Genomic DNA, 21,320 nt, shown 5'->3' on the forward strand with positions numbered 1-21,320 from the left:
GTTCTTCCTCATTTCCTCCCCATCCAAGAGCACACATTAAATCTGGTTTGCCCCTTATTTCCAGGTACTCACTGGTACACCATGGGACATGAGGGTGTTTGGATTCATGAGGGTGACAAGTTGATGTAGAAGGTCCGGCTGGCTATCAAATAACTCAGGTGTCAGCCTCTTCATCACCTCCTCCAAATGCTCTGCTGCCAGTGAGGGTACCCCATACCAAGTCTTTGGCTCACCCCTGCTCAGGTCAAAAACAAACATTTCAAGTTGGGACATATCTTCGTATCTGGATGGAGTCTTTATATCCATTCCAGCTATTTGGGCCCCACTCACCAGTGCAGGTAATTAATGGAGTAACTCCAGTGATCCTCAATATGCCAACAAAATGCTGAGAATACCATGCCCACATAGAGCCAGGGAACTTTCATGCCTGAGATGTCCGCATTGATGTGGCAGAGAACAGACTGATTCAGCACCGGCATCACATTCAGGTTCCAACCACTGGTTGCATACTCCTGTCAAGTTAGACATTTGCCAAAGTGGGTAGGGAGTAGGATGAGGTGAAGAAAAGCAAACAGTGTAAGGCATATGCAGAACAACAACTATGTCTCAGGTCATGACGCTTATTCTAGTTAAGAAATAAACACCTAGTATTCATGGTCCCTCAGGAGGTTCATGTGTGATTTCTGAATGCAAACCTATTTTTTCTGGGAAGAGAACACTGTAACTTAGAATATTAATTATGCATAATCCAGATTAAGATTCATCTTCCATTAAAACTAACAAGCACTACTCATAAATGTTCTTTAAAGTCACTTATACCATTTATCAGATATCTATACTATGCTCCAAACATTCTGCCAGGTCTCTAATGAAAATTTATAGACAACATAATGTTATTACTTAAGTAAATTACATCTTCTAAATATAAATCATATTTTCATATGCCTCTGTGCTATTGGTCCAAAAATAATGGAATAGAAAAATACACTATCCTCTAAATTTTGCACAAACTAGGTACCACAGTACTATACTCGGAATTTTACATTGAATATTTTAAACTCTCCCTTACTCCTAAACTAATCAAATTATTTATCCTATCTTACTCATTTTAATACATACGTTACTAATGCATTTTGCGGGGAATATCAAAAAATTGTTGGTCAGAGAAGAACATCAGTGAAACCTCAGCACAGGAAACTCTTAACAGCCCACTCCCCACAGAAGCACCAAGAAAACTGCCAAAATGCATCAGATTCAACCTGACAAGAAAACTCACTCACTCACTTATATTTAAATGCAATTAAATATATTATGCAAACTTTGGGATATTTTAACCTACCCTTACTGATCCCCAACCCATGGCACAGTGGTATTATTTATTTTTTTTACTAAAGTTTACTGGGGTAACAATTGTTAGTAAAGTTACATACGTTTCAGGTGTACAATACTGCAATGCATCATCTATATATCACACTGTGTGTTCACCACCCATAATCAGTTTTCTTTACTTCACCATATATTTGATCCTTTTTTACCCTCATCTACCACCCCCCCTCTTCCCTTACCCTATGATAATCACTGAACTATTCTGTGTCTTTTGAGTTTTGTTTCATTTGTCTTGTTCCTTTGTTGTTTTCAGATTTACATACCACGTTATCACTGAAATCATAATTCTTGACTTTTTCTGTGTGACTATTTTCCATCAGCATAATAATCTCAAGTACCATACATGTTGTTGCAAATGATGTTTCATCTTTTCCTACGGCAAAATAGTATTCCATTGTGTATATATACCATATCTTCCTTATCTAATCATCTATCAAAGGACACTTTGGTTATTTCCATGTCTTGGCCACATTAAATAAAGCTGCAATGAGCATCGGGGCACATATATCTTTATGGATAAATGTTTTCAGATTTATTTTTGGTTAGATACCCAAGAGAGAAATTGCTGGGTCACACAGTAATTCTATTCTTAATTTTTAGAGGAAAGTCCACATTGCCTTCCATAGTGGCTGCACCAATCTGCATTCCCAGCAACAGCGTCTGAGGGTTGCTTTTTCTTCACAGCCTCTCCAACACTTACTCATTTGTCTTGTTGTGATGACAGCCATTCTAACTGGGGTGAGATGATCTCTCATTGAGGTTTTGTTTGCATTTCATTGATGATTAGTTATTTTGAGCATCCTTTTGTATGTCCATTGGCCATCTGTATGTCCTCTTTGGAAAAATGTCTATGCAGGTCCTCTACCCATTTTTTAATTGGATGGCTTGTTTTCTTGTTTTTAGATTATATGAGTTCCTTATGTATTTTAGATATTAGGCCCTTATCAGAGCTGTTCTTTGTAAAAATCTTCTCCCATTCAGTTGGTGGCCTCTGTGTTTTATCAATGTTTTTTTCTTTTGATGGACAGGTTTTTAGTTTGATATAGTCCCATTCGTTTATTTTAGCTTTGATTTCCATTGCCTTTCAAGTCAAACTCATAAAATCCTCTTTGCACCAAATGTCTGTAAGTTTAGCACCTATGCTTTCTTCTAGGCAGTTTATTATTTCCCATCTTATGTTTAGGTCTCCGATCCACTCTGAGTTAATTTCGGTACACAGTGACAGACAGCAGTCTAGTTTCATTCTTTTGCACGTGGCTTTCCAATTTTTCCAACACCATTTATTGAAGGGGCTGTCTTTTCCCTAATGTGTTTGGATTCTTTGTCGAAATTTTTCTGTCCATATTTATGTGGGTTTATTTCTGGGTTCTCAATTCTATTCCATTGGTCTGTGGGTCTGTTTTTCTGCCAATACCATACTGTTTTCATTATTTTTACTCAGTAATACAAGGTGAAGTCAGGGAGTATGATACTTGCAGCATTGTCCCTTTTTCTTAGGATTGCTTTGGCCATACAGGGTCTTTTGTGGTTCCACACAAATCGGATGATTTTTCATTCTTAATCTTTAAAAAATGCCATTGGGATTTTGACGAGGATGGCATTAAATCTGTATATTGCTTTGAGTAATATGGCCATTTTAACTATGTTGATTCTTCCAATCCATGAACATGGAATGTCTTTCCATTTCTTTGTGTCTTCTTCAACTTTTTAAAAAAATGTCATATAGTTTTTCAGGTTATAGGTTTTTCACATCCGAGGTTAAGTGTATTCCTTAACCATGTGGTTAAGTATTTTCTTCTTTTTGTTCCTATTGCAAAATGAATTATCTTTTTATTTCTTTTTCTGAGATTTCATTGTTGGTATATAGAAATGAAATGGACTTTTCTACGTTGATTTTGTAGAGGATAATCTTACTGTATTTGTTTATCATTTCTAATAGCAGTTTGGTGATGTCTTTAGGGTTTTCTATATATAGCATCATGTCATCTGCAAAAGTGACAATTGAACTTTTCCATTCCCAATTTAGATGCCTTTTATTTCTTTCTCTTGCCTGATTACTCTGGCTAGGACTTCCAATCTTATGTTGAAAAGCACAGGTGATAGGGGACAGTCCTGTCGTGTTCTTGAAGGTAGAGCAAATGTATTCAGTTTTTCAGTTAACTATATTAGCTTAGGGTTTGTCATATATGGCCTTTATTATGTTAACGTATTTTGCATCTATACCTATTTATTAAGTGTTCTAATCATAAGTGGATGTTGTATCTTATCAAACGCTTTTTCTACGTCTATTGATATAATCATATGATTTTTACCCTTTATTTTATGTGGTGCATCACAATGACCCATATGCATCTATGGAAGCATTCTTGTGTCGTCTCTGGGATGAACCCCACTTGATCGAGATGAATAATCTTTTTAATGAATCGTTGCATTTGATTTGCTAGCATTTGGTTTAAGGTTTTTACATCTGTATTCACTAGAGATACTGGTCTGTAATTTTCATTTTTGTGTCATCCTTACCAGGTTTGGTACCATGTTTCCCCGAAAATAAGACCTAGCCGGACAATCAGCTATAATGTGACTTTTGGAGCAAAAATTAATATAAGACCCGGTCTTATTTTACTATAAGATTAGGTATAGCATAATATAATATAATATATTACAATATATGACATAATAAATACAATATGTTATACTATAATACATAATACAATGTGATAAATATAATGTAATGTAATATAATATAATGTAATATAACATTATATAATACCAGATATTAATTTTCCTCCAAAAGACGCATTATAGCTGATTGCTAGCTAGGTCTTATATTTGGGGAAACATGGTACCAAAGCCATCCTTTAGATCTGAAGGGGAAATAGAAACCTTTCCAGACATACAGAAGTTAAGGGAATTTCTACCACAAGGACTTCATTGCAGGATAGTGGCAGAGGCTATTAGACCTGAAACCAAAAGACAAAATGATACTTAAACATGAGAAGGAGAACTAACAGACAGACAGAAGCAGGAAATGGCAACCCCAACATAAAATAGGGCACTACACTTAAATATATCATAAAAGATCAAGAAAATTAAAAACAACAAAGAGGAGAAAATGACAACTTGCTATTGCAACTCAGAAATCAACTCACAGCATGAATAGGGATAACATGTGACAACAAAAACATAAAGGGGGATGAAGTAAAGATCTAAACCCAAAAAGAAGAATGGACACAAGAAGCACAAAGAAGAAAAAGGACATCTATATGTATGAAATTTTCTTTTTTAAGAAACATAAAGGTTATCAGTGATAAAAAGTAAAGAAATGAGACATGTAACATAAAAATTGAAAACACAGGAAAAAAATCATGAAATACCACCACACTAAAATAATAAAACCGCAACAAAAAGGTAAAGAAACAATGGACACATCTAGCTACCAGAAAACAAGAGATAAAGTGGATATAGGAAATCCTCGTATATCATTTATCACCGTAAATGTAAATGGACTGAATTTACCAATGACAGGCACAGAGTAGGATACTGGATCAAAAACAAAACCCAACCAAATGCTACCTCCAACAGACATATCTCAGCAACAGGACAAATATGGACTGAAAGTGAAAGGGTAGAAACTGATACTCCAAGCAAATGGTATCCAGAAAAAAACAGATGTAACCATATGATATCAGATGAAACAAACTTCAGGATAAAAAGGTAACAAGAGACAAAGATGGACATTTCATAATGGTGAAGGGGACAACACATAGTAAGCGCCCAAATACAGAGTACCAAAATATACAAACCAACTACAAATAGAACTAACAGGAGAAACTGACCAAAACACTATTGTTGTAGGGAATCTAAATACACTGTTTACAGCTATGGATAGATCATCCAAACAGAAAATAAGGAAATATCAGCCTTAAATGATATATTAGTCAAATGGACACAATAGACATTTATAGACATAATTGCCATTTATAGAGGACTACATACTAGAACAGAAGACTATATATTCTTTCCTAGTGTATATGAACACTCTAAGGATATCCCACATGTTGAAACATAGAACTATCCTCAGCACATTTAAGAAGACTGAAATCATACCAAGCATATTCTCTGACCACAAGGCTTTGAAATTGGAGATCAACTGCAACAGTAGGAAAAACCAAATACGTGGAGTTTAAACATGCACTATTAAGGAATGACTGAGTCAAAGGAGAGATCAAAACATATATATAAACAAATGAGAATGAAAATACAACCTATCAAAATTATTCGGATGCAGGAAAAGCAATAAGAGGGAAACTTATACCATTACAAACCTATCTCAACAAACAAAAAATCCCAAATAAACACCTAACACTACACCTTAAAGAACTAGAAAAACAAATGAAACCCAAAGTCAGCAGAAGGAAGGAAATAATAAACATCAGAGCAGAACTACATTTAAATAGAGAAAAAAGACAATAGAAAAAATTACCAGGGATGGGTTCTTTGAAAAGATTAATAAAACTGACAAACCCTTTGCTACACTCACTAAGGTAAAAAGAGAAAAGAAACAAATAAAGAAAATCAGATGAAAGAGAAATTACTGTGGTTACCACAGAAATACAAAGGGGTTTACAACAATCCTAGGAAGGAGTATATAATCCCAAATTCAATTACCTAGAAGAAATGGACAAGTATTTGGAAACATAAAGACTGATTCACAAAGAACTGGAAAATCTAACTGACCAATCAACAGTAAGGAAACTGGATCAGTTATCCGAAACTTTCCCAAAAGCACAAAAGTCCAGGACTAGATGGCTTGACTAGTGAATTATTTCAAACACACTAAGTGGATTTAACACCTGTCTTCGTAAAATTCTCCAAAACAACTTAACAAGAGGCAATACCTCTTAACTCATTTTATCAGGTCAACATTACCTGATACCGAAACCTGGTAAGGATAAGACAAAAAAAGAAAACTACAGACCAGTATCTATGATGAACATAAGCAAAAATCCTAAACAAAATACTAGCAAATCGAATACAACAATGCATCAAAAAGATCAACTGGGGTTCATTCCAAGGGCACAAGGATGTTTCAACATACACAAATCACTCAATGTGATACACAACATAAACAAAATAACAGATAAAACTCTTATGATTACATCAATAGAAGCAGAAAGAGCATTTGACAAGACACAATGTTCATTTATGATTAAAACACTTAAGGAAATGTCCATTGAAGGAATATACCTTAACTTAATAAAGGCCATCTTTGACAAACCATAAACAAATATCATATTTAATAGTGAATAATTAAAGGTTTTTTGTCTATGTTTAGGATCAAGATAGGCTGCCCCCTATTTCCACTGGTATTTAAAATAGTAGTGGAAGTCCCAGTCAGAACAATCAGGCAAGAGAAAGAAATATCGGTAAAGCATCCAAATTGGGAAAGAAGTTAAATTATAACTTTATGCAGAACACATATTTCTTTACATAGAGAATACCACACTCCACTAAAAAGCTATTGAAAATAATTATAGTGAAGTTGCTCACTATAAAAATCAACGTACTACAAAAACCCACTGCATTCCTATATACTAACAACAAAATTTCAGAAAAAGAAATAAAAATATTTTTTTGCAATTGCAACACCACCACCTACGTACAAACTTAACAAAAAATGTAAGGATTTATACACTGAAAACTGTAAGACATTTTTAAAAGAATCTTAAGAAGACACAAAGAAATGGAAAGATATTCCATGTTCATGGATTGGAAGAGTCAACATAGTTAAAGTGGTCAAATTACCCAAAGCAACAGATTTAATACAATCCCCATCAGAATCCCAATAGCATTTTTTAAAACAAACAGAACCAAAAACATCATCAGATTTGGATGAAATTATGAAAGATCTGAATAACCAAAGAAACCCTAAGGAAAAAGAACAAAGCTGAAGGTATCATCCCTGACTTCAACTTGCGCTACAAAGTGACAATAATCAAAACAGCATGGTATTGGAAGAAAAACAGACACAGACCAATGGAATAGAATTGAAAACCCAAAAATACACCTACATATACATGGGAAGATAATCTTGAATAAAGAAGCCAAAAACACACAATGGAGAAAAGAAAGCCTCTTCAATAAATGATGGGAAAATTGAAAAGCCACGTGCAAAAGAATAAAACTGGACTGCAATCTCTCACCATATATCAAAATTAACTCAAAATGGATCAAAGACTTAAACATAAGACCTGAAACAATAAAATGCATAGGAGAAAGCACAGGTACTAAACTTAGGAACCTTGGATTCTAAGAGCATTTTATGAATTTAACCTCAAAAGCAAGGAAAGTAAAAGCAAAAATAAAACTGTAGCAAACTAAAAAGCTTCTGCACAGCAAAAGAAACCATGAACAAAGAGGCAACCAACCAAAATGGAGAAGGTATTTGCAAACAGTGTCTCTCCTAAGGGAATAAAATCCAATATATATAAGGAACTCATACAACTCAACAACAAGACAACCCAATTAAAAAATGGGCAGAGGACCTGCGGACACTTCTCCCAAGAAGATATATAAATGGCCACAGATATATGAAAAAGTGCTCAATTAGGGAAATGCAAATCAAATATTAGGGAAATGCAAATCAAAACCACAGTGAGTGCTCAATTAGGGAAATGCAAATCAAATATTAGGGAAATGCAAATCAAAACCACAGTGAGCTATCACCTCACACCTGTTAGAATGACTACCATCAACAAGACAAATAACAAATGTTGGAGAGGCTGTAGAGAAAAAGGAACTCTCATACACTGTGGGAATGCAGATTAGTGCAGACACTACGGAAAAATAGTATGGAGGTTTCTCAAAAAGTTAAGAATAGAATTACCATGTGACCCAGCAGTCCCTCTCCTGGGTATCTACCCAAAAAATGTGAAAACATTATCGGTAAAGATACATGTTCTCTAATGTTCACTGCAGTATTATTTATGCTGGCCAAGAATGGAAACAACCAAAGTGTCCTTGGATAGATAACTGGGTAAAGAAGATGTGATATATATATATACACAGTGGAATACTACGCTGCATAAGAAAAGATAAAATACATACTGTCATTTACAATAATATGGATGGATCTTGAGATTATTATGCTAAGCAAAGTTAAGTCAGACAGGAAAACCGAGAACCATATGACTTCACTTACACGTAGGATATAAAACTGAAAGCAACAAAGGAACAAGTCAAACAAAAAAAACAAAAACTCACAGACACAAACAACAGTGTAGTGGTTACCAGACAGTAAGGGGGAAAAGGAGTGGTAGCAGAGGGAAAAGGTAGTCAAAATATGGTGATGGAAGGAGAACTGACTCCGGGTGGTGAACACACAATGTGATATATAAAAGACGTATTATAGAATGGTACACTTGAAACCTTGTAATATTCCTAACCATTGTCACACCCATATATTAATTAAAAAAAAAAATTGAAAATAAAGAAAAGCTGCAGTCTGCTCAAATACAGAAATCTTACAGCAGCAGAGAACGTATAAATTTCATGTGAAATATAAAATTCAGTTAACTTCTCAAAAGTATGAAGACAAGAGGGTATTTTTAACGTACTGAGGGAAAGTAACTCCCAAATGATATAGCTTTGGATATCCCATAAATATACCTTTTTGATAAAGGTAAAGAAACACCTTTTTGGGTCAAATAAAGAAATTTAGTACATTTGTGAAATTTTAAAAGAACTTACTTTAGAAAAAGGGATAACAGCCTACAGAATATGATGAGTTTCAAGAATGGTAAACAAAAAACACAAAAAGGTATACATGTGGATAAATCTGTTAGCTATTAAACCTTAAAGTATAAAATAAAAATGATAATCATTTTAAGAAAAAATTAAAAGCACACACAAATTTTACACATTACAAAAGAGGTGAAAAGCAAATAGTCTAGTATTGCTTGAAAGTGGGAAAAAAATACCAAATAAATTTAAAGATTAGTTACATTTAAAACAAAAGTAGTAAGAATAACACACATATACCCATGTCAATATATGTACACATACCCTACACATATACACACATATATAATCATATGTATGTAATTACCAAACTAAATGGTGATTAAAAATGAAATTAAAAAAAAGCAAAAAGGAAAAAGAAAACTCTTCTAAAAGGTCGGAAAACTAAGCCCAAAGATAGTAAAAATGGTGCAAATCATCAGAAATCACAAGTGAAAACTGACTAACCTGTTACTCTACAGCTGGATTTGTTAAAAATTAGTTCTTTGTTAGTTGTAAGGAATACACTTAAAGCCCACGTATACAGAAAGATACACAGCAAGCAAAAAAACATCGTGGACCCAAGAGAAACTAACAGAAATGGGAGCCAATGGCAGTAAAGAGACTACTGTATTTATTTGTTTTACAAAAGTTTTAAAATTAATTATGGTACAATCCTGTCAGGGAGGGAGGATACTATATACAAAAATACTACATGTATTCACGTATCTATATACAGAGGATGCAAAAAAAATGTATACACATTTTAAGAAAGGAAAAAAACTATTAAAATTATGCTAATGTAACCACTCTGAGCACCTTTGGCAACTGCAGAAGTCAAACATAACTTGTATTCATTTTTTGCTATCAGTATTTTCTTTTCTTAAAATGTATATACATTTTTTTTGGCATCCTCTGTACACCTCCAGACAGACACATTTAAACACTATATACATTATAATAAGTAGTAACTGGTGCTTCTAGTAGATTGCAGACAATATGAATCATATGCTTTTTAAAAAGTCTACACTTGGAATAAACCAACAAAAAAGTGGTGAAGTTTGTGAAAACATGAATGACTATTTCTCTCACTGCTCTGAGTATTACCTGGTAGAACCCTAATCCACTTCCAAATATATAACCTAGAAACTCTTCCTTTAGGAGACATGTAAAACAGTGTTCACATAATTTCAGTAACAGCCAATACTGGGAGCAACCCAACACAAAAATAAAGACTGGAATATTATACAATGGAGCATTATACAGTAGTGAACAACCAAATAAAGCTATAAGCAAAAATGTAGATTATTTTTCAAAGCATGTAACTGACTGAAAGAAGCAAGTCAGAGGTCTACATAGCCTAACACAAAGTTTGAAAAATTAAATAATGTACGTTTTAGAAATACATATAATTGTAATAAAAAATTGAAAAACTGTAATAAGATTATAACAACAAAATTCATGACTGTCTCCTTTGGGGCTAGTGAAAGGCAGGGAAGTACTACTTCCAGAGAAACAAAAAGAGATTACATTAGAAAACATCAATTCTCAGGTTCAAATGTGGGTTCAAGATTATAATTTAATTTTATACTTTATAACTAATAACGGACTACCTGTATTCACGTATTTTTCTGGGACTTCAAAATATGATTAATGTTTTCCAATTTCCAAAAAGCAATTCAAAGTATATCAAAACGTTAGTAAGGGAAACTATGAGTAGTTTTGTTCCATTTTTTTCATTCATATTTTTCAATTTTCCACAATTGATACACTTCTATGAAAAAAGAAGGCAAACTCTTTTTTTCGGAAAAATACTCTGCAAGTGCTTTTACACACACACACACACACACACACACACACACACTTCCAAGTGCTTTTATACCCACACACAGTGAAACAGTTTACATACATAAAAACTAAATGAGTGTCTGAAAAATCTACCTCTTAAATCACTTTTGCTATCTGGATCAATAGTCTCATAAAAACTTCCTTACACGTAGGCCAACCTACATAAAAAAAAGTTAAAAACACTAATTCTCTTGACTACGGCCAAAATAACCAAAACAATTATAAACAAAGATAATTCCTCAGTAATACATGAGATGGGTTATGTTTTTAGCTTCTCCCCAAATAAGGTTGCTCCATCCATCAAATTTTTTTGGCTTTCCACTTGGAGAAATTTTTAATGTGATTAGAATTTAGCACATCTAAATGAGGTATCTGACTATAGAAGAGATCATCTTGTATTATGGAAATTGTGGAAAAATGATGAATTTGATGGTTTCTGTATTACTCCACCTGTTCCACAAGATGTAGGCAAATTGGTAAGCACAATGAGGGAATTTCTTGATGCCTCCTAGTTCTATCAAATTACAAATATGAATAAACTGATCACAGTATTTGTTTTTCTCTAGCATATAACCAAAAGGTATTTACATGTAGGGTAATATTTACATGTAGGGTAAGAAGTTACCACTGTGGTTTCTAACTGGTAATTTCAAGGTTATCATACTATGTCTATGACTATCCCCATCAGAAATGATGGGAAGAAACAGTAGTGATAACGATAGCCATCCAAATTCTGGGATACTGATAGATCAACCAGTGTCATTAAACCTTGTCTTTATCCCTAATATGTGAAACCAGTATAAGGTTTCACATGGAAGGACTCATGAGCACAGAGGCTTTCAAAATACTAAAATGACTTTCCGTAGCCATACTGTTAGTACAAATTATCAACCATATTACCTCCTCCTCAGGGGACAGGTTCCCTTTGCTACTGGTGACAGGAAAACCACTGCCAAATTCTTTGGAATGAATGTCTGCTCCATACTCAACAGTCACATCCTCCTCAATGCTGCTCACCAACCTCCAGAATTCCTTCTCCACAAGTTCTGTAGGTACCATCTGTGATAACACATGCAAAAATGATCACAGCCCACTATATACTTTGACCCCATGTATCTATGAGAACTATGACTATTAGACATCAATCCCTATGTTCCCCTTCTATTATCACATACATGTACAGGCATATTGAAGTAGTCAGCCTTGAAGGAATCAGCCATTTCACCAAAGCTCTGCAAAGTGTACTCCTGGGTAGCCTGCTCAAAGCCAAATGCTTCAGGGGGCTTCTTACATTCCTGAAATAGAAAATATCTCAGCAAGACAGAAGCAACATGCAAAGAACCCAAAAAGAACAGCTAGAGATATATATTATGCTATATCTACACCTTTCTTATTGTTTCCACGTAAGATACAGTTTGTCAGTATCCATAAACATACTTTTCTTTGTTTCTATGGTTCATGTCATCTGGATCATAGTCCTTCCTCTGTCTCGCTTAAGTCTCTACCATCCTACAGCCAGTCTGTTCAATTATTCTTGCTTATCATGTCACTGACAGATAATCGAACCAAAAGAAGTATTAACTTAACCAGGAGGCTAGACTGGAAAAAATTACCAAGAACCAAATTTAAAACATCTATGGCTAGATAGGCCTTACCGCCATGATACACTTTGGGCACCTCCAGACCCCTCTGGGAATTTCAGCAAGGGGTGGCAATAAGCAGAAGATATGATAACTGTCATCACAGCCATCACAGAGAAGGAGTTTATCATCTTCATCACCTCGAAAGCACATTCGGCAAACATATGCGTCAATCTACCAGGAAAAATAAAATAAAAATAGAGGCTGCTTGCTCCATGATACTTTAATTTAGGTTTCCAGACCATTCATTTTGAACATCTACCACCAGTCAAAAACTAGGCAATGTTCTATTCTTGACTTTATCCATGCGTTCTCTACCTGGTAGAAAATATGACAAGACCTTAATAATTACTATACAACTGTTAAGAAATAAACCACAGTTAAGGTACCTTGGGAGCAACAAAGTACACTTTTTGTGGAAGGTTCAACAGCATAAACCCAAGTCATAAAGGTATAAACTAGCATGGATCATTTAGAGAATTATACATGACAAATAACTAGTATAAACTGGACGCATTCACACACAAGTCTATTTGCACACTTACATATGTACACATAGCACTGACCCTCTGTCACAGAAATTCCAATCTTATTTATGTATACAACAGAAATGCCTACATAGCTTACCTAAAAACACGTATTTTAAATAGTAGCATTATTCATTGTAGCTTCAAACTGGAAAACTACTAAAATAATCCATGAACAGTAAAGTAGACTAAGGAACTGCAGTTAAGTTGGATTTATAAAACTGTACTTAATAAAACACAATACCATGAGAACTTACACAACAGTATAAATTAATCTCTCAAACATCATACTAAACAAAGAAGAAAAATACAAGATTATGTATTGTGGCACTAATTTAAAAATGTAAAAACAAGATATAAATAAAAAACATTTAGGTGACCAAACTAGATGTAGAAGTAAAGGAAAATCATAAACGACTCTGAAACTTGGATGACAAGATCTTATGAGAGTCCAAAGCATGAAAAACACAGGGTCAACTGGGGACAATAAAGGTCAGATGGACATCACAGTAAAACACAGGAGGCTGGATCTCAAAATTGTAATCTGTTACAATTTCGGTAGCCATCCAAATTCATGTAATTTCGGTAGCCATCCAATTCATGTAATGTTACAGATCACATTTGTAATCTGTTACAAATGTTAAGATAAATTTCGGGGAACATCATTTACAGAGTTGGAAAGGGCAAACAAAAATTATGAAAACAAACTGAAATTAGCCAGAAAGGAATGAGAACAATCAAGAAAACGAATTTATCATTTTATATACATGTAGAAACTTCAGAATACTTAAGAGATTGTAAATATCTTTCAGGGAAGGTGTAGAAAAAAGGGGGAAAGATTTATATACATAAAAGACGTAAGGCAAGATCATAGAAGAGAGGCACTATTATATGAAGTGTGAGGCTTTCAGCATTTGCCAAAAACAAATAGCTCTTCCATATAATTTATATTTGGTCACATATAATTTATATTAAGAAGTTCAAAAACTGGTTATTTTCAGAATTGAATGATACAACAGATTGGTGGAAAGCTCTACTATAAAAAATAGGATATGAATTTTGCTCCTAACTTTAGTAACTTTAATATGTTTCTTCCCCTTCCTAAGCCATCAGTCTCTTTATAATAAAGATCTCAGAAGTAAGTGGAAAAGAGAAAGGTGGAATTAAATCTAGGTTCTATTTAGTCCTGACAGCTCAAAAACAGTGTTAGAAACATAGGTGAGTCCTTACAAACTGGGCACTGCTGTGTTTCTTCCGTAGCCGCATGGTCATTTTGGTGCAGGGCTCTAGGCTATGACACAAATTCTCCTTGAGCAATGGTGACATCACTTTCCCAGCCACACTTGGTTCCTCCTTCATGGTAACAGCACGGGGACATATGATCCCTTCTTTATCTAATGGAGTAAGAAAGAAATCCAAAAACAAACAAACCTGTTCTCCATCAAAATTAATAAACCACCTCTTCAACAACAGTACTTTAGTATTTTACCCTTCACATTTCCTCTCAACCTCTAAGGCTTCACCTTTCTTCAGTAAAGTCTTATCTTTGGCCATGAGGCCCAAGCCCATCATCTTGGGACCTGCCCCATAGATCTGCAGTTTCTTCAGCTCTGGATTCTTCTCAATGTCCTCCTCTGTAGGCACCGGCTATTGAAAAAAGATTAAAACAAGGAAGTGGGTTTTACATATACAAAACTAGTATTTTAGACAAGATCTACACTTTCAAACTTGCAAAATATCCCAGATCCTATAAAAGCAAAAGAGATCACATATCTTAAAATTTATCATTAGCATCCACACATTTTTAAATGTTTACTAATGACCTATTTTTAACCTGTGGGTAAAGTGTAGTTAGTTAGGCAGGAACAAATAGAGAAATTTATTTTCTCAATTTTCTTCATGTATAAAGGAAATAATACTCATTTACAACACTACTGTGACTTAAAACATACTATAAAATTCAGTAACTATGTTATAAATAAGTTTTTGTCTGCAACTGAGTTGAAGGTGCAAATGGGAAAACAGGATTCCTATTCCGTTTGGAACACAGATCATTAGAAATAACTTCTTTCTCCCCACAATGTAATTGAGGGACCTGGAAAATTTAAAACACATTACGACGTCTGACAATTAAGTTCCCGAGCTTGCTGCAATGATGTTAACAACCTTTTTGATATTAGAGCGATTATTCATTATGAATTTGTACCAACTGTATAGTTAACCAAGCTTACTATTTGGAAGTGCTGAAAAGGCTGCGTGAAAAAATTAGACAACTTTTCGCCAATTCATGGCTATACGCACCAGCTCACAGGGCTCTGTCTGTAAGGAAGCTTTTAGCTAGTAAACAAAGAACTGTATTGGAACACCCTCCCTACTCACCTGATCTGGCCCCCAATGACTTCTTTCTTTACTGAAAACTAAAGGAAATATTGAAAAGAAGACATTTTGATGACATACAGGACATCAAGGATAATGATGATAGTTGTGACAGCCATTCCAGGAAAACAGTTCCCAAATTGCTTTGAAGGGTGGACTAGGTACTGGCGTCAATGTATAGTTTTCCCAAGGGGAGTACTTTGAAGGTGACCATAGTGATATTCCGCAATGAGGTATATAGCACTTTTTCTAGGATGAGTTCGTGAACTTAATTATCTGATCTCATATATGTCAAAACATACATATATTGTATCATTTTCACCATATATTTCTTTTTATGGGAACCATGAAATATTTTATCTGTGTTTCAAATGTTTTTGTTTTAACTTTTCAATTAAAGCCCTATTACATTTCTCTTTTCCACTTAAAGCCGAGGGTTTACTTTTAAAGATTTTATTCTACACATGCACATACAAACAAAACGTATTTTCTGGTTTTGTTTTATACCCAAAATAATTTTTGCAGGCAATAATACATACTGTGTGACAATATCCAGGAGAAACACAAGTTAAACTGAGGACACAATGGTGGTAGTAAACTTACTCTCACAATGATCAGGAGAAGATGATTAAGAGAAACACTGCAGTGTAGAGATCAAAATAGAAATCTGGGAGTGATGTCAGAAACAAGGTAGTGTGAGGGGTGTTCCTTGAAATCTCCCCTGGAAGTTACAGCAAATTGAACATCTATATTTCAACTAAGGATACACTACACAACACACAAGCATGTCAGAGATGCATGCACCAAAATATTTGAATTTGGGCAAATCAGGGAGAACAAGGAAGGAGGGAAGAAGGAAGTGCAGAGACTCAGGATGTAGCCAGACAGAGCTCGCTGTGTTTCCAGGAAGGGGAATGATTGAGACTGTGGGTGTACTTTCTGTGGCCTACAATCCTATCTGAGAAATCAGCATATAATATAGCTGAACCCAGGATTCAGAGCAGAGATCTTAGAGCAAAGAGGGAATACAAAACGGTGAGAACTGTGGTTTAAGCCCTTATTGTGAGGCAGAAAACAAAGACGCGAAGCCTGGCCCACTCCCCTCACCCTCCCCAAGCTCACCTTCCCCATCCTCCCAGTAATAAAAGTGGGCACCAGAAGAAACTGTAGCAGTGTTGGATTAAAGACAATTAATATCTACAACCCTGACAACTGGAGAGAAAGTCCCAAGCTGGAGACTCACGCTGAGGCTAATTACAGTGTAGGAGTGAGACAGCTGGGGGGCTGGGATTTGCCATATCTCAGAGCCACAAACACACTTACCATCTCTCCCAGCCCACAATGCCCCCACCTTTCCGGGCTGATCCCTGTGGGGATCAGCAACCAGGGCTGCTAAGGCACACAAGCTCTGCATTGGGTTTACGGGCCAGTATTGGTGTTTCAGAGGCTCAGAGTCACATAGTCCACCACATCATTCCATGAGGGCGGTGCCCTGAGACTGAATCCATGTTATCACAAAGAAGACCACCTCCTTGGAAACTTCCCCACCGGCAAGAAGCCTGAAGAGCACAAGAGAAAATAAAACATTCCAGCGCCACCTACTGGAAAGCAAAAGAAAGACCTCTACATACCACCCTGCTGAAGAATCCACTCCTGCAGATGTCCAGGAAGAAAAATTAAGTTCATTAATTGCCATGAATAATCAAGGTAACAGGGCAGCTCATAAAACAAAACAAAAAAAATCTCCAGAAAAAGTACTTAAAGCTTGGAAACATGTGACTTAAATGTCAGAGAATTCAAAGTTGCAGTACTGAAAAACCTCAACAGGATAAAAGAAACACCATGAACTCAGAAACAAAATCAACAAATGAAATGAGTACCAAAGAGATTGAACGTTTAAAAAAGAACGAAAAAGAAGTTCTGGAGTTGAAGAACTCGATAAAAGAGATGAAGAATTAAATACCCAGCTTAGGAAACAGAATTGAGCAGATGGAGGAAAGAATTAGTGAAATGACAAGGATGGGAGGAAAGTCTTGAGAGTTAAATGAAAACAAACAAACACACAAAAAAAAACCTCTGCAAGAACTATCTAACTCCATCAGAAGAGCAACATACAAGAACCGGTATACCAGAGAAAAGAGGGGCAAGGGAACGGAACGTATATTCAGTCAATGAGAACTTCCCAAAACTGTGGAAAAAACTGAACCCTTGAATCCAAGAAGCAAACAGAACATCTAATTACTTCAATCCCAACAGGCTTTCTCCAAGACACATTATATTGAAGATGTAAAAATTACAAAAAAAAAAAAAAAAAAAAATGAATTTTCAAAGCAGTCAGGAAAAAGAAAAAGAAGACAGCAACCTACAAAAGAAAACGCATCAGATAATCATCAGAATTTTAAGAAACTCTAAAAATTAGGAGTAGAATCTAATATTCAAACTACTGAAAGAGAAAGTATCAGCCAAAAATAACATCCAGCAAAGTTATCTTATAGATATGAAGGACATACAGAAGCTGAGGGAATTTCCACTACAAGGGCTACATTACAATAAATGCTGAACGTTATTGTCTCTGAAACAAAAAGGCAAAAGGACACAAAACCATATGCAAGATTACTGACAGACAGAAGCAGGAAATGGCAACCCCTACACATATTAGGGCACTATACACTTAAATATAAGGATAAAGAAGATTAAATGTAAAAGGGAAGAAAAAGATAATTTGCTACTGCAACTCAGAAATCAATTCAAAGTATAAATAGGAATAATTTGTGACAACAAAATCTTGAAGGGAGAGCGAGTCAAGGTCTGAATTTTTAAAGCGGAATAGAGATAAGGATGCTGAAGAAAAAGGACTACCATATATAACTTTCTTTCACATGAACTTAATGGTAACCACTCAAAAAAAATATATACAACTGAGACAGATAACATAAGAAAACAAAGGGAAAAAAAGTCACAGAATAGCACCACACTACAGTAACAGACAGCAACAAAAACGCCACGAAACAACAGAGATACTGAGCCACCAAAAAACAAAAGATAAAATGGCTATAGGAAATCCTTTTACACATCAAAAATAACCCCAAATGTAAATGGACTGAACCGCTCCAATAAAAAGGCACAGAGGCAGATTGGATCAAAAACCAAATCTTAACAATATGCTGCCCTCTAAGAAACACAAGGACAAATACAGATTCAAAGTGAAAGGGTAGAAAAGGATACTCCAAGTAAATGAAATTCAGAAAAAAGCAGGTGTAGCAATACGTGTATCTGACAAAATATAGACTTCAGTATAAAAAGGTAACAAGAGACAAAGATGGATATTTCATATTGCAAAGGGGACAATGCAACAAACAACAGTAATACTTCTAAATATATATGCCCCCAATAAAGGAACACCAAAATATGCAAAACTACTAACAAAACTAAAGGGAGTAACTGACCAAAAAACAATTGTAGTAGAGTACCTACAAACGTCACTGACTGCTATGGATAGATCATCCAACCAGAAAATCTGTAAGGAAATATCACCCTTAAATGATACATTACACCAAATGGACATAATTCACATTCATAGAGCATTTCTCCCTGTAAGAACAACAGACTGTACACTCTTTTCTATTATACATGGACCATTCTCAAAGATAGACTGTATGTTGGGACACAGACTAGCCTCAACAAATATTAAAAAACTGAAATCATATCAAGCATATATTCTCTGCCCACAAGGATTTGAAATTGGAGATCAATTGCCAAAAAATGCAGGAAAAAATTAAAATATGTGGTGATTAAACACCATGCTATTATACCACAAGCTATTATACAACAACTGAGTCAAAGAAAAAACAAAAGGAGACATCAAAAGATACATAGAAACAAATGACAATGAAGATACATCCTATCAAAATTGTTGGGATGCAATGAAAGCAATAGTAAGAGGGAAACATAACAGTACAAACCAATCTCAAGAAAAATCCGAAATAAGTCTAAAGTCAGCAGAAGGAAATAATGCTAATTAGAGAACTAAAGAAAATAGAAACAGACAGACAACATAAAATATTAATGCAACAAAGAGCTGGTTCTTTGAAAAGATTAATAAAATTGACAAATCCCTGACTAAACTCACTATAATAAAAAAGAAATGACAAAAACAAAATTGAAAATGAAAGAGGTTGAGATGTCAAAAAAAATACCACAAAATGCAAAATATGAGAATACTATTAAGGACTATATACCACAACATTCTACTACCTAGAAGTGGTTAAGTTTTTAGAAACATACATCCTTCCTACACAGAATCACGAAGACTGGAAAATCTAAATAGATCTATCAACAGTAAAGAAATTGAAACAATCATCCAAAACCTTCCCGAAAGCAAAATCGAGGACCGCATGTCTTGATTAGTAAATTCTATCAAATACTCAAAGAGGATTTAATACCTTCTCCTCAGACTTTCTCAACAAACTGAAGAAGAGACAATACTCCCTAACTCATTTTATGAGGCTAACATTACCCCAATACCAAAACCTGGTAAGGATAACACAAAAAAAGAAAACTACATACCAATACCTCTGATGAATATCAATGCAAAAATCCTAAACAAAACTCTAGCAAATAAAATACAACAATGAATTCAAAAGATTATACATCACGACCAAGTGGGGTTCATCCCAGCGGTACACGAATGGTTCAACATACACAAATCTATCAATGTGATATACCACACAAATGAAAGATAAAAGTCATATAATTGTATCAAGATGCAGAAAAAGCATTTGCAAAGATGTAACATCAATTTATGATCAAAACAATGGGTATAGAAGGAAAATACCTTAATATTTAAAATAGGCCACAGCTAATATTATAGTTAATGGTGAAAAACTGAAGCCTTTTGCTCTACATTCAGGAAGAAAGGTTTGCTACCTATCACCTCTGTTACTCAACACAGTATTGGAAGTTCTAGGCAATATTTATTTGTCAACAAGACAAATAAGCGTTGGTGAGGCTCTGGAGAAAAAGGAACCCTCATACACTGTTGGTGGGAATGTAAACTGGTATAACCACAGTGGAAAATAGTATGGAGGTTCCTCAAAAATTAATGACAGAATTACCATATGACCCAGCAATCCCTCTCCTGGGTATCTATCCAAAAAATCTAAAAACACTTATCCGGACAGACATTATGTACCCCAGTATTCAATGCAGCATTACAGTGGCCAAGACATGGAAACAACCAAAGTATCCTTTGATAAATGACTGGATAAAAAAGATGTGGTATATACACATGGGACTGCTACTTTCCCTTAAGAAAAGATGAAATACTTCTGTTTGAGGGAACATTGATGGATCTTGAGATTATTATGCTAAGGGAAGTAAGTCAGACAGAAGAAAGGCCAGAACCATATGACTTTACTCATACAAGTATGTGGAACACAAAACTGAAAGCAACAAAGGACAAGACAGACAAAGAAACAGAAACTCACAGACACAGACAACAGTATAGTGGTTACCAGAGGTTAAGGGATAGTGGGTGGTAAACTAGGGAAAGGGGTATCTAATACATGGCGATGTAGTATAGAAATATACACTTGAAACCTAAGTAATTTTACTACCAAGTAATTTTACTATCCAATGTCAGTCATCCGAATGAATTAAAAAAAGAAAAGAAATCTGTTGAAGAATAAGATTTCGGGGGGTTGGGGGGAGAGGGGGGACAGAAAGAGATAGAATGCACACATTTGTACATACATATATCTAGGCC

The 21,320-nt window shown here is 34.9% G+C and overlaps 1 protein-coding gene across 6 annotated transcripts in view; it reads right to left on the bottom strand.

Annotated features, from left to right (window-relative positions):
• LOC141569607 (lysine-specific demethylase 5D-like) overlaps positions 1 to 21,320 on the bottom strand; it is a 44,203-nt gene that overhangs the window by 14,806 nt on the left and 8,077 nt on the right. For all 6 annotated transcript variants that reach the window (XM_074323425.1, XM_074323424.1, XM_074323423.1 and 3 more), the window contains 7 exons: positions 14,704 to 14,827; positions 14,411 to 14,574; positions 12,669 to 12,827; positions 12,189 to 12,308; positions 11,914 to 12,072; positions 331 to 512; positions 73 to 235 (listed from right to left, as the gene is read on the bottom strand). In XM_074323425.1, coding sequence (XP_074179526.1) covers positions 73 to 235; positions 331 to 512; positions 11,914 to 12,072; positions 12,189 to 12,308; positions 12,669 to 12,827; positions 14,411 to 14,574; positions 14,704 to 14,827 — 1,071 coding nt within the window. The remainder of the gene's footprint in view (positions 1 to 72; positions 236 to 330; positions 513 to 11,913; positions 12,073 to 12,188; positions 12,309 to 12,668; positions 12,828 to 14,410; positions 14,575 to 14,703; positions 14,828 to 21,320) is intronic.

The sequence above is a fragment of the Rhinolophus sinicus genome, chromosome X (assembly GCF_036562045.2).
Source record: "Rhinolophus sinicus isolate RSC01 chromosome X, ASM3656204v1, whole genome shotgun sequence".
NCBI classification, from domain to species: domain Eukaryota; kingdom Metazoa; phylum Chordata; class Mammalia; order Chiroptera; family Rhinolophidae; genus Rhinolophus; species Rhinolophus sinicus.